The 27,481-nt window shown below is 42.7% G+C and overlaps 3 protein-coding genes and 4 non-coding genes across 9 annotated transcripts in view; all 7 read left to right on the plus strand.

Annotated features, from left to right (window-relative positions):
- The first annotated feature begins 8,273 nt into the window (after nucleotides 1-8,273).
- Nucleotides 8,274-12,189, plus strand: RPL17 (ribosomal protein L17). Its single transcript, XM_066247237.1, has 7 exons — nucleotides 8,274-8,313; nucleotides 9,165-9,217; nucleotides 9,307-9,347; nucleotides 9,863-9,997; nucleotides 10,242-10,340; nucleotides 10,866-11,057; nucleotides 11,974-12,189. The coding sequence occupies exons 2-7, from the start codon at nucleotides 9,178-9,180 to the stop codon at nucleotides 12,019-12,021; spliced, it is 555 nt and encodes a 184-aa protein (XP_066103334.1). The 5' UTR covers nucleotides 8,274-8,313; nucleotides 9,165-9,177; the 3' UTR covers nucleotides 12,022-12,189.
- LOC136315814 (small nucleolar RNA SNORD58) lies at nucleotides 9,015-9,080 on the plus strand. The gene has a single exon (XR_010727594.1). It is a non-coding gene; the product is annotated as a small nucleolar RNA SNORD58 (small nucleolar RNA).
- On the plus strand, nucleotides 9,435-9,499 carry LOC136315811 (small nucleolar RNA SNORD58). Its single transcript, XR_010727591.1, has one exon. It is a non-coding gene; the product is annotated as a small nucleolar RNA SNORD58 (small nucleolar RNA).
- On the plus strand, nucleotides 10,095-10,160 carry LOC136315812 (small nucleolar RNA SNORD58). The gene has a single exon (XR_010727592.1). It is a non-coding gene; the product is annotated as a small nucleolar RNA SNORD58 (small nucleolar RNA).
- LOC136315813 (small nucleolar RNA SNORD58) lies at nucleotides 11,108-11,171 on the plus strand. Its single transcript, XR_010727593.1, has one exon. It is a non-coding gene; the product is annotated as a small nucleolar RNA SNORD58 (small nucleolar RNA).
- Nucleotides 12,190-13,287: 1,098 nt separating the features above from the next.
- On the plus strand, nucleotides 13,288-19,769 carry C11H18orf32 (chromosome 11 C18orf32 homolog). The gene is made up of 3 exons (XM_066247015.1): nucleotides 13,288-13,394; nucleotides 17,838-18,026; nucleotides 18,854-19,769. Exons 2-3 carry the CDS (start codon nucleotides 17,862-17,864, stop codon nucleotides 18,917-18,919), a joined length of 231 nt encoding a protein of 76 aa, XP_066103112.1. The 5' UTR covers nucleotides 13,288-13,394; nucleotides 17,838-17,861; the 3' UTR covers nucleotides 18,920-19,769.
- A 5,224-nt stretch (nucleotides 19,770-24,993) lies between these two features.
- Nucleotides 24,994-27,481, plus strand: part of DYM (dymeclin) — a 306,792-nt gene continuing 304,304 nt past the window's right edge. For 2 of the 3 annotated variants that reach the window (XM_066246551.1, XM_066246553.1), the window contains exon 1: nucleotides 24,994-25,242. The gene's annotated coding sequence lies outside the window, so the exon portion shown is untranslated. Of the gene's footprint in view, nucleotides 25,288-27,481 lie in introns of all 3 variants that reach the window. The other variant, XM_066246552.1, reaches the window with a different exon arrangement.

Raw genomic sequence — 27,481 nt, forward strand, 5'->3', positions numbered from 1 at the left:
AAGGAATTGGAGGCACCCAGAGACCAGCAACAATGACATTTCCATGCCCAGGACTGACGGGCAAGCTGATACTGTAATGGAGCCTAGACAGCCCTAGACAGCTCTGAGCTTGGGAAAAGGGGCACTCTGGCAGGGGCTGTGGTCTTGGACAGGTGCAGTGACTCCAGGGCCTGGTGCAAAGGCAGCAAGGGAGCTGGGAAGGAATAGCCCAAGTTCTCCCCATGACCTCCCAATTCCTGTGCATGCTCACTGTTGGCTGCATCTAAACAGAAGTCACCAGCTGGAAGGCCTGGGTGGTGGTCAGTAGGCCCAGCCCCATGGGCACAGAGCAGGATACAGATGCCAGAGAATGGATCTGGAGGACATCATAGAGGAAATCTCTGCTTTTGGAAAAGAATCAGATTAGGTGGTGTCCATAAATAAATTCTAAGGAGAAGGAGGGAGAAAGGAAGCATGAGCCAATATTTACTGAGCATCTATTTGTGCTATTTACTATGTCTTTTAACTTCTTCTTGTAACTTTTCCAGCAACCTGGTACAGTGATATTGTTATCTTCCTTTTACAAATAAAGGAGCAAAGCTCAGTAAAACGAAATGTCCCTCTGTGTGATTCCCTCCAGTCCAGTGCTAGCTCTGGGAGGTGCAGACCAGGCAGCAAGGAGGAGAGCATGGCAGCACACTGTTCTGAGAGGCAAAGCGAAGGGCTCCAACCCCAAGGAAGGGATGACATTTCCCTTACTGAAGTGAGAAGAATTCTCCTTTCCTGGCAAAGAGGCCAATTTCTTTTTTTTTTTTTTTCCATTTTTCTTAAGCTGGAAACAGGGAGAGATAGTCAGACAGACTCCCGCATGCGCCCGACCGGGATCCACCCGGCATGCCCACCAGGGGCGACGCTCTGCCCACCAGGGGGCGATGCTCTGCCCATCCTGGGCGTCGCCATGTTGCGACCAGAGCCTCTCTAGCGCCTGAGGCAGAGGCCACAGAGCCATCCCCAGCGCCTGGGCCATCTTTGCTCCAATGGAGCCTTGGCTGCGGGAGGGGAAGAGAGAGACAGAGAGGAAGGCGCGGCGGAGGGGTGGAGAAGCAAATGGGCGCTTCTCCTGTGTGCCCTGGCCAGGAATCGAACCTGCAAAGAGGCCAATTTCTAAAGGAAGCTCAAACAGCACTGTGTGGGAAGCTCAGACTGTGGAGAGCCCAGTCAATCTGTCAGGGGACTATGACTCTCCTCCCCTGACACTCCTGGAGGCTATGATAGGAAGGGGCTGGGGAATGGGTGGTAATGTTAAAAGACAGAACATTGGCCCTGGCTGGTAGAGCATCGGCCTGGCGTGCAGGAGTCCTGGGTTTGATTCCCTGCCAGGGCACACAGGAGAAGTGCCCATCTGCTTCTCCAACCCTCCCCCTCTCTTCCCCTCCCACAGCCGAGGCTCCATTGGAGCAAGGTTTGCCTGGGCGCTGAGGATGGCTCTGTGGCTTCTGCCTCAGGCGCTAGAATGGCTCTGGATGCAACAGAGCAACGCCCCAGATGGACAGAGCATTGCCCCCTGGTGGGCATGCCAGGTGGATCCTGGTCGGGTGCATGTGGGAGTCTGTCTGACTGCCTCCCCGTTTCCAACTTCAGAAAAAAATATAAATAAATAAATAAATAATAATAAATAAAAATAAATAAAATAAAAGACAGAACATTGAATATTCATTCACCTTAAAATCCCCAAAGACAGTTCTTTTGGAGAAGATGATCAGATTAATCCATATTGGCCAACTGATGGGAAAGCCAGGCAGACATACCTTTTCCTAAGAGATGTATAGCATCAACTAACAGATCAGTTGGTTAGAGCATCATCCCAAAATGCCAAGATCAGAGGTTTGATTTCCAGTCAAGGCCATACAAGAAACAACCAATGAATGCATAAATAAGTGATGGGTTAGTTCAGCCAGTTAGAGGGTCATCTGTCCTGAAATACCAAGGTTGCAGGTTTGATCCCAGATCTGAACACATATGGGAAGCAACCAGTGAATGCACAACTAAGTAGGACAACAAATGAATGCTACTTTCTCTTTCTCTCCCTTTCTCTGTCTTTCTAAAAATCAATCCATAATAGCCTGACCAGGCGGTGGCGCAGTAGATAGAGCGTCGGACTGGGATGCAGAGGACCCAGGTTCAAGACCGCGAGGTTGCCATCTTGAGCGCGGGCTCATCTGGTTTGAGCAAAAGCTCACCAGCTTGAACCCAAGGTCTCTGACTTGAGCAAGGGGTTACTCGGTCTGCTGTAGCCCCACGGTGAAGGCACATATGAAAAAGCAATCAATGAACAACTAAGGTCTCGCAACAAAAAACTGATGATTGATGCTTCTCATCTCTCTCCGTCCCTGTCTATCCCTCTCTCTGACTCTCTCTCTGTCCCTGTAAAACAATAAAAAATAAAATAAAATAAAAAGAATGGCTCAATAAAAAAATTAATCCATAATAAAGAAAAAGAAAAGGAGAGAGGAAATAGGATTTGAAGTCAGGAAGTCTGGCTCCAGTGTCCGTGCTCTTAAGCACTGTGCTATGAAGTGTTAGAGATAATACTTTAAAAATAAATGGAATGTTATAATGGTTGCATATTTAGGTGTATTGGGAATATGTTTCCTCTTTATGTTTGTTGCTATGGGAAACTAGTCTCGCATTAGGCAATGCCTTCAGCAATTTACCTGTTGCAAAAAATTTTGCTTCCTTATATTGTCAGATTCTCTTCCCAGAGGCTCTACTCACTTCCATTGTCACTGTCAGTGCCATGTCCCTCTCCTGAGTTTATTGCTCTCCAGTCCCTAGTTCAACCCTGGAACCTATGTCATAAATAGGGTACCCACAGAAGTGGGGTACATGAGGTACTCATTTAACAGCCTATATCCAAAGCCTTCTTCTGGTTTAAGAGAATGAGAGCTGTAAGGGGCACCTCCTTCACTAGGTCTTGAAGAAAATCCTCGGTTTTCTCAATGGAAAAACCCATTTGAAATGCTTAAAACATCAAGCATGTTTCTTCCCATTACCTTCTTATCACCATATCCACCAAGCTAGGCACTCCCACTCCAGGCTCCGGTCCTCTCCTGTTATCATGGACAATGTGTTCCAGCCTTGTTCTAAGGACACCCCCCCCCCCCACTTATGCCCTGGATCCATCTCTTCCCTTCTTTTCAAGGACTCAGCTCTTACAGTATACCTTCTTTCTTGCAGAATCAATTTCTTTCTCAACTGGAGGACTCCCCCAGCTGTGCAAATGTTCTCCAGTACGTCCAGTCTTTTAAAATTATCCCTTATTCACATGTGATAAAGATGGTATTTTAGCCTGACCAGGTGGTGGCGCAGTGGATAGAGCGTCGGACTGGGATGCGGAAGGACCCAGGTTCGAGACCCCGGGGTCGCCAGCTTGAGCGCGGGCTCATCTGGTTTGAGCAAAAAGCCCACCAGCTTGGACCCAAGGTCGCTGGCTCCAGCAAGGGGTTGCTCGGTCTGCTGAAGGCCCGCGGTCAAGACACATATGAGAAAGCAATCAATGAACAACTAAGAAGTCGCAACACACAACGAAAAACTAATGATTGATGCTTCTCATCTCTCTCTGTTCCTGACTGTCTGTCCCTGTCTATCTCTGCCTCTGTAAAAAAAAAAAAAAAAAAAAAGATGGTATTTTAAATCTATAGGGAAAACAAAGATTATTGAGCATTTGGGTAGCTATGAGAAAAACATAAAGTTGGATCCATAGCTCAGGCTTTACAATCAATAAATGGGTAGCATATTTAAACATAAAAAATAAAAAACCATAAAGTATCACCCCAAATAGAATTTTTAAAAAAATAATCAGAGTGAAGAAGCCATTTCTAACACAACACCATAAAAGAAAAAAAAAGTGAGAAATTTAAAAATATAGAAATAAAACATTTTTGGCAAAGCAAAATGTATCCTGTTGTTATTCAAATGGTTTTATTTTGCCCAAACACTGGTGTCCTCTGAGGCTGGCAGGAAAGATACCCTTTTGGCCCCACTCCAGACCCTATTGCTCCTCAAGAACACCTCCCCAACTGTTTATGAATGAAATCCTTCCTATAGAGAGATTCATGCTTCTCCTTTCAATCTAGTACAAAATGCCTCTATGGGGCGTCCTCCATAAAACTGGTTTTCCTTTGTTATGTGCTGAGAAGCCCCGTGCTATTGTAAGCTCAGTGAGGAGATGCTGGTCACACATCCAAAAAGGGTTGGTGAGGTTACAAAGCGATCAACTCTTACAGCTTACAATCACAAAATCCCATGACTCTTAGTAAAATCTCTTCAATGCATCCACCACTCACTATTCTCATTGACAAAGTAAAAGAAAACTTAATCAGATTGGTTCAGGCCACCACCGTCTTTGGCAGCCTCTGGTCTTGCCCCTGGGACTTTTTTTTTTTTTGCCCCTGGGACATTTAAAATCTCTCCCTGCAGAGTGATCCTTTTAAAAGTAGATTTGATTGCCCTGGATGGGTAGCATCGACCAGATGTGCCAAGGTTGCAGGTTCAATCCTCAGTCAGGGCACATACAAGGATCAACCAATAAATGCATAAATAAGTGGAACAACAAAACAATATTTTCTTCTCTCTCTTTCTCTCCTTTTCTCTTTCTATCTCTAAAAATCAATCAGTAGATATTTTTTTAATTTTATTTATTCATTTTTAGAGAGGAGAGAGATAGGGAGAGAGAGAAAAAGAGAGAGAGAAGGGGGGAGGAGCTGAAAGCATCAACTCCCATATGTGCCTTGACCAGGCAAACCTAGGGTTTCAAACCAGTGACCTCAGCATTTCTAGGTCGATGCTTTATTCACTGCGCCACCACAGGTCAGGCCAATAGATATTTTTTTTAAAAAGTAATACACCTGATCAAGTCACCTCAACTATCCCCAAAGGGTTTAAATGCTTTCAAAAGTCCCTCATTGACTTTAAGATAAACTTAAAACTTTGCAGACAAATACAATCCTTCAAGATAAGGTTCACCTCTCCCCCATATTTCTCCCTACTGGCACCCATAAGTAACCCAAACATTTGCAATTCCCATAACAGGACTTTCCCACTGGAAACAACCATCATCTGCTCTCATCACTGTGGCCAGCTAACTTTTCTGGTCATTCATGGTGCAGCTGCCATGTCATCTACTCAGGTGTCATCTATTCAAGTGCTATGAATAAGCTCCTCAGTGCTTACCCTACGTTAGCAGTTTCACAATGTATTCTAATTGATTGTTCACCTCCTAGTGCCCTACCCTTCCATCCCTACCTACCCTCACCCCAAGTCTGTAAGTTCCTTAAGGTTAGGGATTTCCTAGGACCTGTTGTAGCTCAGCATCTAGCACATTGGCAGGCATATAATATGTTCAATATATATTTGTTGAATGGATGGATGAACAAATAAATTGATTGTTAAAAATTCAACCTAAATGTAGTTCCCCATTATTTTAATAAGATTTCTGCACCTGACCTGTGGTGGTGAAGTGGATGGGGCAGTGGATGGGGCATCGACCTGGAAGGTGAGGTTGCTGGTTTGAGACCCCGGGTTTGTCTGGTCAAGGCACATGTGGATGCTTCTTGCTCCCTCTCTCTCTTTCTCCTCCACTAAAATCAATAAAATAAAATCTTTTAAAAAATATTTCTACACAATAAATATAATACAATTCACAGTTTAAAATTACAAACAACAGACTGAAGGAAATCTATATTAAATATAGCTTAAATAACCTTGAAATTTTACAGAAAAAAATCACTGAGGCGCTAAAAGATAAATCATTCCCTTCAAAAGGAAATCATCTCTAAAGGGCTTAATCTTTCTAGTCTAATCCCATGCTAGCTGATATAAAATCAAATGTGGTATCATGTCTATTTCTTTTCCTTTAGGCTTGATCTCTCTCTAAAATCAGAGAGAATAGGGTTGTAGTATGTAGGGGAAGGAGAGAGAAAAGATAAGGGGTGAGAAAGGCACAGGCCAGATAAGAGAGGGCTCTTAAGTCATCTCCCCAGGAATCTGGAACAGGAACCACAGGGAAAAAAAATAGAACCTGAAAAATGACATGGTCATTTTGGCAGCTGTTTTAGCAAAATGATGGAGGGTATGTTAAGAGTGTGGAAAAATAGCCTGACCAGGTGGTGGCGCAGTGGATAGAGCGTTGGACTGGGATGCGGAAGGACCCAGGTTCGAGACCCCGAGGTCACCAGCTTGAGCGCGGGCTCATCTGGCTTGAGCAAAGAGCTCACCAGCTTGGACCCAGGGTCGCTGGCTCCAGCAGGGGGTTACTCGGTCTGCTGAAGGCCCACGGTCAAGGCACATGTGAGAAAGCAATCAATGAACAACTAAGAAGTCGCAACGCGCACTACAAGAAACTGATGATTGATGCTTCTCATCTCTCTCCGTTCCTGTCTGTCTGTCCCTGTCTATCTCTGCCTCTGTAAAAAAAAAAAAAAAAAAAAAAAAAATTAAAAAAAAAAAAAAAAAGAGTGTGGAAAAATAAAGGCCAGAAGACCACTGACAAGACTCTAGCAGTAATCTAGATTTTAAGTACTTGTGTGTGCCAAGACAAGAAAAAACAAATTGTGTTCTAGCTTTCTGGTCTGAGAACTTAGAACAAGGGTCTGGAAACTTTTTGGCTGAGAAAGCCATGAACGCCACATATTTTAAAGTGTAATTGCATGAGAGCCATACAACGACCCATGTACATTATGCATTATCCAATAAAAATTTGGTGTTGTTCCGGAGGACAGCTGTGATTGGCTCCAGCCACCCGCAACCATGAACATGAGCAGTAGGAAATAAATGGATTGTAATACATGAGAGTGTTTTATATTTTTAACGTTATTATTTTTTTTATTAAAGATTTGTCTGCGAGCCAGATGCAGTCATCAAAAGACCCACGTCTGGCTTGCTAGCCATAGGTTCCTGACCCCTGACTTAGAAGTACAGAGAAACCACTGGCCAAGGCAAGAGAGAGGCAAGATTGCCTAGTGATGACAAACTTGGTCACTGTAGCTTGTCTTTGCTCCCAGATATCACTTTTGGGCTATGAGACTTTTGAGGAAGTTTCTTAATTTCTCTGTGCCTCAACTTCATCATTTATAGAATGGAAATAATAGTAAAATCTCTTTCTACAGTTGTCCTAAGTACTAATTAAGGAAACGCATCTGATTCAAAAGCACTGAAATAGTGCCTGGAATTAGTAAGCTTTTTAAAGCATTGGCTGTAACTTTGTAACAGAAAAGAACAAACTGGGGGAGGAGATGAATTCTTTTAAAAGCATTCTTTAGGTTTCAAATATTTGTCTTGGGAACCTGCTATGAAAGATGTCCTGACCCCTGACAGCTCTTTGATATCTGGGGCTAGCTCGGGAGAGCTGTGGAAGGGAGATAGTCATTTGGGACTTCTCAGCCTGTGGTTGAAGCTATGAGTGACGGGAATTACAGCGGAAAGACCATGGAATACATCATTTGGCAAGGGGAGTGGAGTCCAGGAGTGGGGTCTCTAGACTTGAGTGTTGTCCAGAGTCCCATTCACTTGGAGTTTGAGTCTGCCTAGGGTGATGATGTCATGAAATAGAAGACCTAATGCTAAGAGCTACTCTACCAGTGACTAAAAGGGAAGAAAATGCCCAAGGATTGGTCCTCTTCAGATGCAGATCAAGAAAGGGCAGTGGGAAACTAGATTCCACCCTTGAACAAGACACTTCAGTTAGCATATTCTTTACACACGTTGCAGTACAATTGAGTGATACTTCTATTATTTTTAATTAATTTATTGGGATGACATTGGTTAATAAAATTATATAGATTTCAGGTGTATAATTCTATAATACATCATTTGTATGTTGTATTGTGTGTTCACCACTTCAAGTCAAGTAATTGAGTGGTATTCCTATCCAGAAATTTTTCTGATTACCATAATTATATTCCTATGCATCCCTTCTAAACTGTCCATTTGCAAACCACTTTAAGTGATACATGATCACATAATCAAACGTAATGAATGTTAACAAATAAACGTTTTGTCTATATGTAATAATATGTGATCCTGAACTACAAACCTGTTTTTAATTGATTGATGTTTAAGATTCCTAACTTTTTTCCGGACCCAAGAAAAGGAGAATTTTGGGACAGTCCCTAACGGAGCAATTCGTTTTAAGATCTTCTGAAACATATTTTACACTCCCTTTTTCCTCCTCCCCCTTTAAATCTCGTTTCTTTGGCTGAAAATCTCGCGAGATATCAAGTTCTCATGAATTCTCCCAGGAGCCTCCGCTCTTCCTCTTCCCGAAAACGGGCCTAGGTGAGTAGGTTTTTGCTGTCTCCGAGTTTGGATCCACCGTTCATCACCATCATCCTTGCCTAGGGGACAGCAGTCTTGAAGACCCTGGAAAGAGAACTGCTTCAGTTACTGATTTCTTGCTGAAGGCTATGTCTCCCTGCGCGAGGGGATGTGTCAGAACGCCCGACCTAGCGCCCCAGGGCCGTGCGGTGTCTGCGGCCCGAAAAGAGACGGGATGGATGGGAATGGGGGTTTTGGGGGTATGGGCAGCCCGTGGTCAGTGCTGCCTCCTACACTGGAGTTCCCGCGTCGCGCCGTGAGTGGTGGCCGCATACGAGGCACGTTTGTGGCCTCAGGAAATTAGGGGGGAATAAAGTCGGGTAGAGAGGCTGTACTAATTTTTGGAGGAATATTCCCAATTAGCTGCCGTTTAACGTTAGTGATAGCTCAAAGGCTTGGGAAGACAATTATTTGTGGCGTTGTGTGAGTAAAGGGGTTTCTATGGAGAGGCAGCTTGTTGAGGGTTGTAGCTGAGTTCTGCCACCCCAGTGTCCCTGTCTTTACGCCGGGGGATCCAGCGTTGCATTGAAAGAGGCTGTTTCCATTCAAAGAGTAGTGGAGGGCCGATGGAGTCCGTGTCACTTAGTTTGGTGTAGGCACTGTTGTCTGGCGTCACTGGTAGATGCAATGGGAAAGAAAGGACTGGGTGGAGAACAGGATGGCTGCGGTGATGGCATTTCTTAGGATACCTTTAGATCAGTCGTGAAAACAACTCCTGTCTGAGCACCTGCTGGTAGCATGTAATGCAGATTTAGACTTTTGAGTTACTGTGTAAGTACATACTGACAGAATTATTCCGTGTTCCCTTCCAGGTGACCTCTCAAAATGGTTCGCTACTCACTTGACCCAGAAAACCCCACAAAATGTAAGTAAACAAGAGTTAGTATTTCTGATTTGAAAATACAAGAAACAATAAGATAACGAAAATTAACCAAAACGTTCTTTCTATTTTAGCATGCAAGTCAAGAGGCTCAAACCTTCGAGTTCACTTTAAGGTATGTGAGTCATAGCTATGCTCTAATCTAAGTGAATCGTTTTGTGTGTTCCCATGAGCATTTCTTTTCACCATTCTTAAAAGGTAGCTGCAGTGATGTCTTTCTTAGGACACCTTTGGATTTACCGTGAAAATGAATCAATTCTGAGCAGCCACCTTCTAAATATTACCAGCAGTGTGTAATGACCTCTTTGATTAAGGATATGTGGAATTGGGTAAAAACAGCCAGAGAAATGCTTGAGAACCAAGTGTACAGATTAAGCTATAGGACACAGAATTGTGGTTACAAGCTGATGGAATTAAAACATTACACTGAACAATACAGAGGTTTAGGATTCATTTTTTTCTGAAGTTCAAACCAAACCTCCCTGACCCTTAATTACAGATTTTTTTCCAGTTTCCATGAAAATGGAAAGGTTTAAGTTGTTGATAGTTGACATTTTTAGAACTCGAGAGTTTAATGTTTACTTAAAAATTGTGATGCTTTAACATGGTTAACCCCCAGTTTATATTTAGAACACGCGTGAAACTGCCCAGGCCATCAAGGGTATGCATATTCGAAAAGCCACCAAATACCTGAAGGATGTCACTTTACAGAAGCAGTGTGTGCCATTCCGTCGTTACAATGGTGGAGTTGGTAGGTGTGCCCAGGTGAGAATTAATAGATGTTAATTAAAAAGACAAACGGTTAGGGAAAGTGATTGGATGGGATAAAAATGTCTAAGGTCTTTAAACAGGCTATTTCTGGTTGCTGTGATGACAGTCTTAGGACACCTTTGGATTAACCATGAAAAAAAACCGTGTTCTGAGCGACCTTGAAGTGAATAAAATAATCTTGTTTATAACATTTAGTTTAAATCAGGGGAAATGAATAATAGTGTTTTTTTTCTTTTAGGCCAAACAGTGGGGCTGGACACAGGGTCGCTGGCCTAAAAAGAGTGCTGAATTTTTGCTCCACATGCTTAAAAATGCAGAGAGTAATGCTGAACTTAAGGTACCCAAAGTATTAACATCATGATACTATCCAACTTGAAATGGTGGTTCAAGTAATGTTGCCTTTGTCCACGTTTATTACACAAATAATAAAACACTTGCAAAGGAATAGATAGAGTTACCGGAATGATTACCTTAGTGATTAATTTGATTTGTTGCCTACATTCTTAAGCTAAAACTATGTGGGAACAAACACAGGGTTGTCCATTTGCGACATTACCCATTACCCTTGTGCAGTCGGATATCTAGGCCAAAACTAAAATTAACTTGGGTCTCTGGCTGTAACCTTTTTAGCTGCTAAGCCATGCTGACAAAATCTTGTTATCATCCATGTTTAGAGATTGACACTACTCTTAATCTTTAACAGGCTGTTACCACTGATTTTTGGTAGTTATTTAGATTTAATTTAAGGAAGGATATTTAGAATAAAGATGAAAACAAGTGCTGGAACAAATACGCTAATTTCCCAGTGATTGTATTAAGGTAAAGATGTTACCTAATTATGTTTCCTCTTCCTTGTTCCCAGGGGTTAGACGTAGATTCTCTGGTCATTGAGCACATCCAGGTGAACAAGGCGCCCAAAATGCGAAGGAGAACTTACAGAGCTCATGGGCGGATTAACCCTTACATGAGCTCTCCCTGCCACATTGAGATGATCCTTACTGAAAAGGAGCAGATTGTTCCTAAACCAGAAGAGGAAGTTGCACAGAAGAAAAAGGTAAATTACTTGTCTTTGATGAATTTCATTTGTGTGTATTAGATTTGTGGTTGCTATGATGACTAACTTAGGACACCTTTGGAATAGCCATGAAAGGAAACTATTCTGAGCAACCAGCAGCCTCATATTTTGACTCATGAGTTTCATTTGTTTCTTGACTAATAGTGAATAGTAACATTGTACTATTCAGTGTCTCAGAACTGTGGCTATCCACTAATAGTCCCACGTGGATGTCCATAGCCACTTCAAATGCAACATGTCCAAAAATGCCCTTTGAATCTAATAAGCCTGTTTTCAGTAAATGACAATTCAGTTTGTTTTGAGAATTGCCTATCACTCTTTAAGTTTAAGCTTTACAGCATGATGGTTTGATTTACATATACTGTACTGTGAAATGATTACCATAGTAAGTCCTCATAGGTACAGTAAAAATAAAGAAGGGGGGTAATATCTCTCCTTATGATAAGAACTCTTATAAAATTTACTCTTATCAACTTGTATTCTCCAGCTTTCTTGTCGCTGGAATCCTTATCACTTTGTGTCTGCCTTCTGTGAACTTCAGCTTAAGCTCTCCTTCCCTGCTTAGTGCTAATTTCCTCCTGTCTCTCCCCTCATATATACTGCATCTCTGTGTCAAAGGACTCTTTCCTTTATGTTGAACTTCCCAAATCTTTTTTTAAATCACTCTTGTCTCTCTGAGTGAGAGAGACCTATTGATTGCTTCTCACACATGCCCTGACTGGGACATAGGACACTGGCACTCTGGGCTGAGCTGACACTAGCCACTGTGCCACTGGCCACGGCCAGAGTTTCCCAGTTTTTTTACTAAGCTAAGACCTACTCCGTTAATATGTAGTGTGTGGGTTTCTTTAGGAAACCGAACTGATCTTTTTATTTTTTATTTATCTTTCCCCAGATATCCCAGAAGAAACTGAAGAAACAAAAACTTATGGCCCGGGAGTAAATTTAACATAAATAGTAATAAAACTAAAAGCCAAGGATAACTTGCAGTGTGGCCTAGATGGGATAAGTTTGCAGTTCTATCCATGTAATTAGGTGAACCAAAGGATTCAATGTGTGTCTCTCTCCCTTCCTCTAAAAAAAAACAATTAAAAAAAAAGTAAAAGAAGAATGTTGGCTCTTTATTATTAAGTATATTTCAAGTAATCAAACAAGTTTTCTTCTCATTAGCATGTAGGACATTATATTGTTTGCCCTCTGTCAATAACTTTGGTTCATAAATATGCTGTTTTGAATGTCTTGCTATTTTTTGCCTAAGATGGAATTAGAACATGGGGAAATTCTGAAACTTTCCTACCTACTGTACTGAGATTGAGCACAGTGCTGCTATTCACAGTGCAGTGGATTTTAGTATACTAAGCATCTGTCACTAAAATCAATTTTAGAACGTTTTAATCATCTCAAAGACAAACCTTGGCAGTGACTTAGTCATCACTCCTATCCAGCCCTAGGGAACCACTTACCTATTGATATGATAGGCCTGTTCTGACATTTCATAAAAGAAATTACAATATGTGGCTCATTGCCACTGGCTTTGAGTTAGCTTAATAGTTCCAGGGTTTTTCTATGTATTGATTGAAAAATAATTTATCAATATTTAGTTGAACATTTGGGTGTTTTTTAAGTTATTACAAATAGTGCTGCTATGAACCTGTATATGAGTTTCTCTGTGGGCATGTTCTCATTTCTTTGGTATATGCTAGGTGTGGAATTGCTGGATCATAAGGTAACTGCCAGACTTTCTAAAGCAGTTACCATTTACGGTACCCCTAGAAGTGAGAAGGTTCCAGTTTTCTGTACATCCACTCAACGCTGATAGCTACGATAGCTACTTTACTGGGAGTGAAGTATACCCATTTCTCTTAAACTAATAGCCATTTAAAGTTGGCTTAGTGTGTACTTTGCTCTTGAAGACCCTGAGTTAGGGAGAGTGGATGATAAAGGAAAAACTGCATTTGCAAATAGCTCTCCAAGTGGAGTAACCTCTAAGGTGAACCGTTGATACAGGCGTTAATCTTTCTTGGGTCAATGTTTCGGATTTTGTGCTAGTATTTGGACACAAGGCACCCACCTAGGAAGAGCCCAAGGAGCGCAGCTCGCCCGCTCGCCCACCCACCCACTGGTGTAGAGCTTAGTGGTCACGTGCGGGAGGCCACGCCCAGGCCCCCACCCCCGCTCCTGCGTCACACGTCTCGTGTGCCGTTAAGCTGACGCAGGCACGATTTATCAGCTCCCGTCTCGGTCTCCATTGGTTTGGCTGCGGCACATCCCTCCCTCCGGAAGTGCGGACATTTCACTTGGGCTCGGTGATCGCTGGTGAGTGGGGTTGGGTGGGCTTGCACTTTAGGCCGGGACGGGCGGGGTGGGCTGTGGCCTGGATGCTGACCCGCTGCTCCGCAGCTCCGGCCGGACCTCGCTGACTGGGTCCAGCGCGGCTGCTGCTCTCCTGCCCCGCGGCCCGCCTGTACCCACTTCGCCCTCCCTCGTTCCCTCTCTGCCGCTGTCTGCGTCCACCCAGTCGCCTGGCCCTGTCTGCCTTTCCCTTATAGCCCTATATTCGCTTCCTGGCCTGAGTTATTGGTTTCTTCGCCCCTCCATTATCTTCAACCACCATTCGCCCTTATTCTCTCCTGTCTTTGTTTTTCACTCAGCCACTCCCGCTCTTTCTTGTCTCCAGAGATAGGGTGCGCCGAACCGGGTTACCTAAAGGAGGTGGTGTTCCCCATTTCACCTGTCGGGGCTCTGAAAGCGCAGCAACCTTTTCTCTCCCATCTATTGTCTTGGACTAAGTCGAATGAAGGAAAATTCCTCTCCAGCAATTTTAATCCTTTTTGCTTCCTTTATTGTAGTATGTGAGAATTGGTTTGTAGAGATGAAGTAAAATGATAGTTTTATCAACTTACCATAGCCACCTTCTGGACCTTTCTGTTTGAGATAAAATAACTCATCTAAGAATCATGAAGATGAAGAGACGAAATAATAACTTCGTTCTGAAGGAAGCTAAAAAGTTTTATAAAAACCTCAATTACGACAAAACCGATGAGTAGTATTTGTTCTCGAGAGTTTTTTAAAACAATTACAAGGAGGTAAAAATGAATCTTTGATGGAGGCGTTGCTCAGCATCAACGTAGCCTAGTGCTGAGAGCACTGCCAGTTGTTCTGAAGGGTTTAGTTGGTTTTGAAAGTTTGGTAGGAACATTAATATAATTATTGTGGTTTTGGAAGGGAAAGAGACAAGAGCCTTGAGCTAGGAAATCAGACCTTGGAATCTGGTCTTAGCCAGCTCTCTATACTCTTTACCTTTGTGTGAACTTTGGACAGGTCACACATTTAGGATTTTATTTTTTTAGTTACAACACTTACATAGCACTTAATATATGAAGACACTCTTCTGAGCTTTGTATGCATATTAATTCATATCCCTGTGAGACAGGTACTTTTATGGTCTACATTTTAAGCATGAGGGAATTCAGGCACAGACTGGTGAAATAATTTGCCCAAGAACACCATAGAGAGTGGGGAATGCTGTCTCAAATTCAGACGGGCAGCTGCTGGCCAGTCTGCTTGGTTACTAGGCTGTGGTGCGTGTAAGAGTACAACACTTAAGCCAGACTGCCTCTTTCATCTCTCCAGATCAGATTCTAAACGTGTATGACCAAAAAATACTGGTTCCTTGAAAAATGGTGAAAAAGATTCACCACTAGTTTGGTTTTGAAATATTTTGGTAAATTCTTAAACTGTTATTTTTAAATTATTTTTATTTTAAAATTTTCCGACCTGTGGTGGTGCACTGAGGTTGCTGGTTCAAAACCCTCGGCCTGCCCAGGCAAAGCACATATGGGAGTTGATGCTTCCTGCTCCTCCCCAGCTTTTCTCCCTCTCTCCTTCCCCCCTCCTCTAAAATGAAGAAATAATTAAAAAGAATTTTTTTTTTTTTCTTTTTCTGAAGCTGGAAACGGGGAGAGACAGTCAGACAGACTCCCGCATGCGCCCGACCGGGATCCACCCGGCACGCCCACCAGGGGAGACGCTCTGCCTACCAGGGGGCGATGCTCTGCCCCTCCGGGAGGTCGCTCTGCCGCGACTAGAGCCACTCTAGCGCCTGGGGCAGAGGCCAAGGAGCCATCCCCAGCCAGCGCCCGGGCCATCTTTGCTCCAATGGAGCCTTGGCTGCGGGAGGGGAAGAGAGAGACAGAGAGAGAGGAGGGGGTGGGGGTGGAGAAGCAAATGGGTGCTTCTCCTATGTGCCCTGGCCGGGAATCGAACCTGGGTCCCCCGCACACCAGGCCAACTCTACCGCTGAGCCAACCGGCCAGGGCTTAAAAAGAATTTTTTAAAAAGACTAACATTTAAAAAATTATTTTTCCATTGATTTGAGAGAGGTAAGGAGCGGGGACAGGAAGAGAGAGAGAAAAGCATCAATTCGTTGTTCCACTTCGTTCCTCTTAGTTGTTTCATTTAGTTGTGCTTAAATTGTTATTTTAGTTTGACTAGGGGACCTTTTTAAAGAATCTAGTTATGAATCCTTTGTAAAATAGCTGGTCATTCATTGATGTACATTTGGACTTTTGTTCATAGCTCTTGTAATTCATTTCAAAGTCATTAAGATTGAGTTGTGCCCTGGCTGGTTGTCTCAGTGGTAGAGCGTCGACCTGGTGTGCAGGAGTCCCGGGTTCGATTCCCAGCCAGGGCACACAGGAGAAGCGCCCATCTGCTTCTCCACCCCTCCCCCTCTCCTTCCTCTCTGTCTCTCTCTTCCCCTCCCACAGCCAAGGCTCCATTGGAGCAAAGTTGGCCTGGGCGCTGAGGATGGCTCTGTGGCCTCTGCCTCAGGCGCTAGAATGGCTCTGATTGCGGTAGAGCATTGCCCCAAGATGGGCAGAAGCATCGCCCCCTAGTGGGCATGCTGGGTGGATCCCGGTCAGGCGCATGCGGGAGTCTGACTGCCTTCCTGTTTCCAACTTCAGAAAAATTAAAAAAAAAGAAGATTGAGTTGTCTATACCATTGTTCACTTGTATTATGAATAATTCTAAGTTGCCTTAGTGTACATGATGCAGACTCATTTGCCAGCACATGATGCTTGATTTACAAGATTTTGAAAATGAGAAATTTTAACATCCTGAATTACTAGCCTTATGCAGTGTTCTGAAGCTTCTTAGTTTTTAAGCCCCACCCTAAGGGATTTAAAATTCTTGTAAACTTAAGAAGTCTTTGGTTTAATAGTATATTGTGGAAGTAGTATTTGTTGTTTTTCAAGAAGTTGCTGATTTTGAGAAAGTCAAGGGTGATTTCTAATTATCAACCTAATAAGATATGTAAATTTTTAGAAATTAAAAAGACAAAGCAGTATATCAAGGGAGAATTGTTGCCTGGAAAAGACCAGCCAGTTTGTAACCTAGAGGTCTTCCAAAGTGTGATATCTTAGAGAGTTTCATATTGCAAGATTTGCCCTTAGTATTGTAGGTTCAGCTAATCAGTATTGTCAGTCCTTGAAGATGTTTAGGCCCTTATACTTACACCAAACTATATTATAAGTCATACCATAATTACCAAGTTCTTAATGTATTGTACCTTCGTTTGTTTTATGTGTAAATAAGATAGCAAGGGTACCCACCCTCACTGGGTTTCAGGTTAAATGAGTTATACAGTTGTCCCTCAAGGGATTGGTTCCTGAACACCCCCACCACTCCCACCACACTGCCCCATACCAATATCCCTCGATGCTCCAGTACAGTACCCTATATAAAATGGTGTAGTATTTTAAAATAGGCAGTATCTACACATCACTTTATTTGCATGCATGGCAAATTGAAGTTTTGCTTTTTGGAATATTCTGGAATTTTTTTTCCAAATGTTTTCAACTTGGGGTTGGTTGACTCCATGAATGCAAAACCTTGGGTATACAGAGGCCCAACTGTATATGCAAAGTGTATAACAACCGCCAGACCAGGCGGTGGCGCAGTGGATAGAGCGTTGGACTGGGATGCAAAGGACTCAGGTTCAAAACCTTGAGGTCACTGTCTTCAGCCCAAAGGTCGCTGGATTGAAGCCCAAGGTCACTTGCTCTTACTATAGCCCCCACCCCCGTCAAAGCACATATGAGAAAGCAATCAATTGAACAACTAAAGTGCCGCAACGAAGAATTGATGCTTCTCATCTCCCTTCCTGTCTGTCCCTCTATCTGTTTCTCTGTCAAAAAAACCCAAAAAACATAGCCCCTGGCGAGTGTTGGTATTTTTCTTTTATCATTAAATTTATGGTTGAGGAGCAGCGATTGGAGAGGTTTGGAGGCCAGAACTTAGCTATTATTTTCATGCCTACCACCTATTCATTTACCTTGCAGATAGCGACATCTTTAATAGATTCTTGCTTTTAGTTGATAGTATGATCTGAGTTTTCCTTCAGTGTAGAAATAGTCTTTTCAGATATCTTGTTGTAATACCTTAGTTGTTCATTGATTGCTTTCTCATATGTGCCTTGACTGTGGACCTTCAGCAGACCGAGTGACCCCTTGCTCAGGGACCTTACGTCTGAGCTGGTGAGCCTTTTTTTTTTTTTTTTTTTTTTGCTCAACCCAGATGAGCTCGTGCTCAAGCTGGCGACCTCGGGGTCTCGAACCTGGGCCTTCCGCATCCCAGTCCGACGCTTTATCCACTGTGCCACCGCCTGGTTAGGCTCAGATATCTTAATCTAGGTAATTACTACTTCGGTCATTCTTCTAGGATGAACTGATTTGTTTTTATCTTTGTATCTATCAGAATTTCAGAAGCTCACCTGGGACAATGGTGTGCATTCCTTGTATCGTTATTCCGGTTCTGCTCTGGGTCTACAAAAAGTTCCTGGAGCCTTACATCTACCCTCTGATTTCCCCCTTTGTGAGTCGTATATGGCCTAGAAAACCTATTCAGGAGTCCCATGATAAAAGCAAAGACAAAGTAGACTATAAGGTAAGAACATTAAAATGCCTTGAATAAGGAAGGATGGGTGAGGGGGGTGGTACAGTCTGGGTAAAATACTTAGCTTTTGGAAAGGCAAGTTCTTAAAACCAGAAGCTTCATCAATGTGTCTTCATTTCTTTCCTTTTTAAAATAGGGTGTTTGGCCTGACCTGTGGTGGCACAGTGGATAAAGTGTCGACCTGGAACACTGAGGTTGCCAGTTCGAAACCCTGGGCTTGCCCGGTCAAGGCGCATATGGGAGTTGATGCTTCCTGCTCCTTCCCCTTCTCTCTCTCACCTCTCTCTCTCTCTCTCTCTCTCCTCACTAAAGTGAATAAATTTTAAAAACCCACAAAATTTAAAATGGGAGGTTGGAGTTTTTCTTTTCTTTTTTTTTTTTAAGTAATTAATGTTTGGTTTAAACTAAGGTTTTAAACTCGGCTTCTGATTAATGCATTTGCTCCTTGCCTTATGGCCATGGTAGTAATCAGTATTTCCTGGCTGGTAAGGGTAATAGTAAACAGCCAATGGATGAGAAGAAATAATACTAAAATAAGCCAGTTTCATTAATTGATAACTTTGATAGGAGACTTAATTGGGAAGATCATGGAGGGTTTTTTTTGAACAAAATGAAGTTATTCTTTTAAATGACTATTTAGACAAACTGTTATTTTTAGCATTGATGTTTGCTGAGTTCAATTGTACTCAATTGCACTAAGCCGTCCTGCACATTTCTAGAAGCAGAGTTTTTTCATTCTGAAGTTTGTCGACTGTTTTCAAAAAGAATATCTCTCATTTTTGTTGTAATAATCTCTAAAATGGTTTTTCTCATTTTAGGGTGCAGACATAAATGGATTACCAACAAAAGGACCAACAGAAATCTGTGATAAAAAGCAAGACTGAAGTGATTGCCCCAGAGGACCTCATTGTTTTCAAAATGGACCTAATAATCTGAAGCACCTTCTTTGTAATTGTCTGACGTTTTTCTCTTAAACTAGAATTTATGATAGATAGTTTAGATATTTAAACCTGTTAGCTGTATGTCTGATCAAGTCATTGACTCACTCCGACTTCATCTGATAGAAATCAGTAGGTTTCAACTATTTTGCCCTCACCCACCTGAGGGATAAGATAAGTTCACTTTAGCAACTAAATTCAGTTGATTAATTTAATTCATTATTTAAAGTATACAGACTATATTATTTTTTTTTCTTTCCTTTTTTAAAAAATTTAATTTAATGCAGTGACATTGATAAATCAGGGTACATATGTTGAGAGAAAACATCTCCAGATTATTTTGACACAGACTATATTATTAAACTAGCAGATGTTCATGGTCAAGCAGTGTAACAGGAAGTTGAATGAAAAGTTGATGTTCTCTCACTCCCTCACTCCCTTATTCCAGCTCCACCAATGTAGTCACTCTTAGTTTTTTCTTTGTGTAGCCTTCTAGCAACTTACTTAAAATTCATGTTTTTATTATATCATTTTAAAAAAATCCTAATATTGGAAGGTGTATAATGTCCCTACTCCCATAGTCCCCAAAGGCTGTTACTGTGTCTTACATTTTATCTGTGTATTTCTAAAGAACACATATGTACTGCTGTTGTGGATCTGTCAAATTTCCACGTGTTTAACTGCCTGCCATGGTTGAGCTACAGCTATCTTACACTGTATCCCTCTTCTCCCACACTTCCTCTCTGTAGGTGTTTGTACATCTTGGTTAAGTCATTAATCAGTGTTTATACTATGAGTGTGCCGCATATCTTCATTTTCCTCTCCAGATCTCTGCGCCTGTCACCCTACTTTGCTGCCCAAGAAAGCTGCATGGACAACATCAACACATTTTCCATGGGTTCCATTGGATTTGGCCAGTGGGGATCTGCAGCAGGGATGGCTCAGGGTTCTCCCCAAATACATAACCCTAAACCTCAGTGGGGTAGGATTAGGAAGTGGGGCCTTTTGGAGGTAATTAGGTTTAGGTGAGGTCATGATGGTTGAGCCCTCATATGGGATTAGTGTATTTTAGAAGAGAGATTAGGGCTTTCTTTCTGCCATGTGAAGATACAATGAAATGATACCATCTGCAAACCAGGAAAAGTGTCAAAACTGTCACCAAATACGACAATACCTTGATCGTGGACCTTCAAATCACTAATCAACAGAACTGAAAAATGTGTGAGCCACCCAGTTTGCGGTATTCTGTTAGGGCAGTTAAAAAACTAAGAGAGTGCCTGACCAAGCGGTGGTGCAGGGGATAGAGCGTCGGACTGGGATGCGGAAGGACCCAAGTTCGAGACCCCAGGATAGCCAGCTTGAGCATGGGCTCATCTGGTTTGAGCAAAATAGCTCACCAGCTTGGACCCAAGGTCGCTGGCTCGAGCAGGGGATTACTCAGTCTGCTGAAGGCCCGCGGTCATGGCACATATGAGAAAGCAATCAATGAACAACTATTGTGTCACAACGAAAAACTGATGATTGATGCTTCTCATCTCTCTCCGTTCCTGTCTGTCCCTATCTGTCCCTCTATCTGACTCTCTCTCTCTGTCCCTATAAAAAATTTAAAAATAAAAAAACAAAAAATGGCTTGACCTGTGGTGGCGCAGTGGATAAAGCGTTGACCTGGAAATGCTGAGGTCGCCGGTTTGAAACCCTGGGCTTGCCTGGTCAAGGCACATATGGGAGTTGATGCTTCCTGCTCCTCCCCCCTTCTCTCTCTCTGTCTCTCTCTCCTCTCTCTCCCTCTCTGTCTCTCCCTCTTTCCTCTCTAAAAATGAAAAATAAAATTAAAAAAAAACAAAACAAAAACTAAGAGTAGCTTTCCCAAAATCACTCAGCTCATTGTGGACCCAGAATTCAAAGAGGTCTGACTCCAAAAGTCCGCTCTATCAGGGAAGTGGTAAACCTGAGCACTGTTGTAACAGGCTTGGAATAACAATATGGGAATATTATTTCTGTTAGGCATAAGGTCCTCTAGCTTCTAAAAAGAGAGTCAGGCCCACTCTAGGTGAGGACTGTATTAACACATTAAGTCTGTATTCAACTTGCAACACAGAAAGCTACATTCCAGACTTGGTAAACCAGTAGTTAAAGCCTGGCAGGTTTGGAAGTACACCTGGCCCATCCATTTGGCTCCACTTCATGCCCCCACCTTTCTTTTTCTCCTGCAGGTAGTGTTGCCATTTAGTGTATGACATGTGTTTGCGAGTCACCTTAAATACTTTTAGAAAGAAAAGTATAAAACCATCGAATGAATAATTAGCCCCTGCTCTTTCCCTTTTACAGCATCGTGGAACAGAACTTTCTGGAATACAAGCAGGCTCTTAGTAGCCTGCCCTACTTACTGAGTTTACAGTCATTGAATATCTTCTAGGATCCTTTTAATTTGAACCATGTACTATTTTTCTTTTCAGTTTCTAGTCTCTGGTATTTCAAATTATAAAAGAAAGTTGCTTTAGGAAGTTACAGAGGCAGTAGAAGTGGGCCAATTGGGCTGCATAGGCTCGGGGAACAAGCCTCAGAGGCAGAAGGGCCCTTGGAGCTCAGAGAAAACGGCAAAGATAATGCGGCTGAGGGGGGGGGGGGCAATATGAGGGGGAGAGGGGGAAGGTGCAGGCTTGCTCAGAGAGAAAGCATGTGCCATTTAAAAAATATTTATTTTTGAATATTTAATTTTTGATACAAAATTCATAAGGTACAGTAGTGTACACAGATGAAGATTTCCTCACCCACCCTGGTTCCTAGATACCCGGTTCCTCTTCTAGGAGGCAATCACTGTTATCAGTTTTTTTCCTTATATTTCCATAGATATTCTCTGCATGCACTACCTAATACTTATGTATGTGTTTCACTTTATTTTTTTTAAGACAAAAGTAACATGCAATATTCACTGTTTAGTTTTCTTTTTTCAATTAAAAGTCTTTAAAAGAAAATGTGTATCTTGAAGATCAGTGGATCTTAGGTTGTTTTGTCTTTCAGTATTTCAAAAAATACTAGGCCCTGGCCGGTTGGCTCAGCAGTAGAGCGTCGGTCTGGCGTGTGGGGGTCCCGGGTTCGATTCCCAGCCAGGGCACACAGGAGGAGCGCCCATCTGCTTCTCCACCCCTCCCCTCTCCTTCCTTTCTGTCTCTCTCTTCCCCTCCCGCAGCCAAGGCTCCACTGGAGCAAAGTTTGCCTGGGTGCTGAGGATGGCTCTGTGGCCTCTGCCTCAGGCGCTGGAATGGCTCTGATTGCGGCAGAGCGATGCCCCAAGATGGGCAGAGCATCGCCCCCTGGTGAGCATGCCGGGTGGATCCCGGTCGGGCGCATGTGGGAGTCTGTCTGACTGCCTCCCTGTTTCCAACTTCAGAAAAATTAAAAAAAAAAATTTAAAAAAATACTATAGTTTAGCAGGCGTCCCCAAACTACGGCCCGCGGGCCACATGTGACCCCCTGAGGCCATTTTTCTGGCCCTCCACCGCACTTCCGGAAGGGGCACCTCCTTCATTGGTGGTCAGTGAGAGGAGCACTGTATGTGGCGGCCCTCCAACGGTCTGAGGGACAGTGAACTGGCCCCCTGTATAAAAAGTTTGGGGACCCCTGGAGCCTAATAATGACCTCAAAATATATGAAGCAAAAATTGCCACAATTGAAGGGAGAAAGTTCTACAATAATAGAGACATTAATACCCCACTTTTAATAATGAATAGAACAACCAGAGAAGAAAAGTAGGGAAATAGATAACTTGAACAACACAAACCAACTAACTCTAACAGACATACATAGAGCACTAGCCAAGAACAAAATACATATTCTCAAGCACAACCTGGGACATTGTCTAGGATAGCCAATATGCTATGCCACAAATTAAGTCTCAATGCATTTGAAAGACAAATATATAAAGTACCTTCTCTGACCACAATAGGAAGAAGTCAGAAATCACTAACAGAAGGAAAACAAGAAAATTTACAGATTTGTAGAAATTGAACAATAAACAACCAGTGGATCAAAGAAGAAATCACAAGGGAAATTAGAAGATACCTTTTTTGCCCTGGCCAGATAGCTTGGTTGGTTAGTTAGAGCATCATCAATATTTCTGTCTGTCCATCTCTCTCCCCTCCTGTCTTGCTAAAACCAATAAATGGGAAAAAAAAAAAGATGAAAATTCTGGTCCTGCTTGTCCCAAGTGGTTGTCACCCTTTATTTCTCATAAAACTGTTCCCTTGAGGCTAGATATGAAGTTGTGCCGGCTGCTCTTGTCCTTCAGGACAACTTAATTTAACCCACAGTTTAAAAAACTGATTTTAGACGGAGGAAGGGAAAGAGAGAGAAACATTGTTATTCCACTTATTTATGCATTCATTGGTTAATTCTTGTACGTGCCCTAACCAGAATGAGCTCAGAAGGTTATAAATCTGCTGCTGCAAAAAATAAATATCACATGCCTTCCAAACTGATGTATACTTTTTTGGTGCTTTTTATGTTTTAGAATTATTTTCTAAGAAGCATGAGTATTTGTTGCTAGGTTGTTTTGGATTAGGTAGACTGTAATTTTGGTACAGGCAAAATGATAAAGTACTTGGAGTTTGGTTTTGGTGCCTGACTTTTTGCTATGATTTTAAAATAAAATTCTAAGTGTAATTCATATTTGTTGCAGAAAAATTAGAGAACAGATAGGGGAAAACTAATTTTAATCATGCTTAATCTCATTTCTCAAAGTTAATAATTGTTCATATTCTTTTATCCTCCCCCTCCCCACCCTGGGCATATGTATTTAGGTAATGTAAATATAATTCACTTAAAAAAAAATTGGGTAATACTATATATACTATTTCTGCTCAATATATCATGAACATGTATCCATAACATTCTTCACAATGTCTACATAGCAGGAAGCATACCTCTTTTTAGCTAGGCTCCTAGTTGTTTGTTTGTTTTAGACAGAAAGGGAGAGAGATGAGAATCATCAACTCTTGCTGCATTTTAGTTCATTGACTGCTTCTCATATGTGCCTTGAGGAGGGCAAGCAGAGCTAGTGACCCCTTGCACAAGCCAGTGGCCATGGGATCATGTCTGCAATCCCACACTCAAGCCAGCAACTTTGGGGTTTTCAACCTGGGTCTTCAGCGTCCCAGGTCAAGGCTCTATCCACTATGCCACCACCCACTGGTCAGGTTATCTTGTGTTTTAATATTATTTTCTTGTAATAGTTTGGCAAACTCAGGCAACTTGTTAGCAATTTATGCTGAAAAGTAAGATCTCTGTATAGTACTTCTCAGAGTACATTGGAACATATGGACTGTGTAAAGGAAATAACAGTAATACCTATCTCATAGCATTATTTGGAGAAATAAGTGAATAGTGCATAGCACACAGAAAACAACCTATAATGTGAGTTTTTATTACTGATCTTGACAATGGGAGGTAGCATCATTTTGTGTACATTTTAGATGAGGAAACTGGCTGGAAGAAGTGTTATAATAATAGCTCAAGGATGTTAACCTGGTAACAGCTCATTTAACTTCAAATTCCATACTTTGGCACTGCCAGGGTATGGATAGATACCCTTTCCTACGGGACTTGTCCTTTCCGACAATATTGCAGTTTTAGACAAGTTAACTGCCTCTAAACACTTTTTTCCTGAAAGCCCCCGATATAAGGATTTGAAAAGAACAAAGATTAAAGAATTTAAAATAGATAAAATGATAAAAAAATAATTTTCCTATTCCTCAATTCTTCAGAATCCTACAAAGAACTGCTTGACTTTGGGATGACTATTTGGTGGGAATGAACAGGAGTGTTAATAAAGTTAATCCACGAGGATAAGCGATGACAGTGGGACTCCTGCACCGGGGAGGAGAGAGTTTAGCCTCCTGTGGATTTTGCCACGTAGCTTGTGGTTGCCGTGGAGGCGTCTAGGAGGTTGGAGGAACGCACAAAGCTTGACGGACTACATTTCCCAGAAGCTCGCGCGCCACGTGCCACGTGATCTCCGGCTGGCGCGCGCCCGGCCGTTCGGTTCCCAGCTGCGTTTTCGGCCGCTTCCCTCTTCTCTCGCAGCCTCCGGGCCTCGGCATTGACGCGGCCCGGGCACGAGCTGAGCCGGAGCTGAACCGGAGCCGGCCCAGAGCCGCTGAGACGCTGAAGCATGGAGGCCTGAGCCGGTGGCAACCGTGGCTTCTCCTGATCACCCTCTGCCACTCGCTGGTCCGTGAGCTGGAAGCGGATCTCCCCGCCGGCTGAGACAGGTGGGCTGGGAGATCCGCCGGGCCCCCAGCTCCTCATCAGAGACGGTTAGAAACACCCTCTTCTTCCCCTCCCCGGGTCAGCACCCGGGGCTGAGGGGCGGCGCCGCCACGGAGGCATAGAAGGGTCCCTTCCTGCCAGTGGGGGCCGGGGCCGCCGTGGAGAGGCTGTGCTGGAGCCCCAGTCCCCTCCCACCCCGCCCCAGGATACAGTGGCACTTAGAGCGAGGGGTGAGGCGGCGTGTTAACCGAGAGAGAGAGAGAGAGAGAGAGAGAGAGAGAGAGAGCGCGATCTCTGGCCAGTCTGGTGTCGGGACTTGGGGAGGGTGCTGAAGAGCGAGACGCTCGTTTGGGAGATAGGGCGCTGTTGGTCTGACAAATGGGTGTGTGATGGGCAGGGCGGTAGTGTTTTCTTTCTTTTTTGACAAGTACATTTTTATTGAGATGTAATTCACATGCCATAAAACTCACTTTAAAAAGTACAATTGAAGTACGACTTCAGGTTTTTAGCATAGTCACAGAATTGTGCAACTAATTCCACAACGTTTTTATCATCCTGAACAGAAACCATACCCAACAGCAGTCACTTCTTTCTCCCCTTCCTCATCCTTTGAACTGGCAACCTCCATGCTCTGGGACGATGCTCCAACCAATCGAGCTACCCAGCCAGGGCTTAATTTTTATTGATTTTTTAGAGAGACAGAGAGAGAAAGAGGAGGTGAAGGGAAGTGTTTGTTCCACTCAGTCATGCATTTTTTGGTTGCTTTCTGTGTGTGCCCTGACCGGTATTGAACCCGCAACCTTGTAGTTTCTAGACGTCACTCTTAACCCACTGAGGTAACCAGCCAGGGCAAGTCACTGTCTTTTTAATAGACCCACAATATCATTATCCTACCTAAAAATTAGTAGTAAGCCTTTAATATCTCAATATCTAAGATTTATTTATTTATTTATTTTTAAAGATTTTTATTTATTGATTTTACAGAGAAAGGAGAGGGGTAGGGAAGTGAGAAGTATCTCATAGTTGCTTCACTTTAGTTGTTCATTGATTGCTTGTTGCTTCTTATATGTGCCTTGACCGTGCTAGCCCGGGTTTTGAACCAGCGACCTCAGCATTCCAGGTCAACACTCTATCCACTGTGCAGCCACAGGTCAGGCTCTAAGATTTATTTATTTATTTTTTTTCTTTTTTTTTTTTTTTTAATTTTATTTATTCATTTTAGAGAGGAGAGAGAGAGGGAGAGAGAGAGGAGAGAGAGAGACAGGGGGGAGGAGCTGGAAGCATCAACTCCCATATGTGCCTTGACCAGGCAAGCGCAGGGTTTCGAACCGGCGACCTCAGCATTTCCAGGTTGACGCTTTATCCACTGCGCCACCACAGGTCAGGCCTCTAAGATTTATTTTGAGAAGTGTAGCCATTTGATACAAGGAGAATAAGCATTGCAAACTGATGTTTGACTTTCTGAAAAATATAATTGTTTTCCTGATTTCCAGATGATTCTGCTATCCTGTTTTTTTTGGTTAATATGTTTCATCCTTTTACAGAAAGTTAGAAGAATTGTCACTTTGGCTAGCTTTTTATGAGTGAAATTGCATGAGGACAGAGAAAAATAGAAGTGAAATATACCGCGACATGCACAAATAACCATTATATCTCAAAATGCTCGCTATTTAGGCAATTTATGCTTTTCTCTAGATAATTTTGTTAGTTTTTTTAAATTGATTTGAGAGAGAAAAAGAGAGAGATAAAGAATGAGAGACAGAGAAAGAAACATTGATTTGTTTGTTGTTCCACTTAGTTGTGCATTCGTTGGTTGATTCTTGTATGTGCCCCAACTGGGGATTGAACCCACAACCTTGGCATTTGGGACTATGCTCTAACCAACTGACCTACCTAGCCAGGGCCTTTCAAGATAATTTTACTTATTGTTAGAAGCTGTTTAATGTGTGTATATTGGTTTTCTGTGACAACTGTAATAGTTACACAGATTTAGTAGTTTAAAACAACACAGATGTATTATTTTAAAGTTCTGTATTTTAAAAGTCTGAAATGGGTCTCCCTGGGCTGAAATCAGTGTGTCAGCCAGGCTTTGTTCCTTTCTGGAAGTTTCTAGGGGAGAATGTGTTTCCTTACCTCTTCTAGCAGCTGCCACATTCGTTGGATTGTGCCCCCTTTTTCAGTCTTCAAAGCTAGCAACCTTGCATCTTTCTGACCATTCTTCTATAGTCAGTCTCTGACCAT

The sequence above is a fragment of the Saccopteryx bilineata genome, chromosome 11, assembly GCF_036850765.1.
Source record: "Saccopteryx bilineata isolate mSacBil1 chromosome 11, mSacBil1_pri_phased_curated, whole genome shotgun sequence".
Lineage (NCBI taxonomy): Eukaryota > Metazoa > Chordata > Mammalia > Chiroptera > Emballonuridae > Saccopteryx > Saccopteryx bilineata.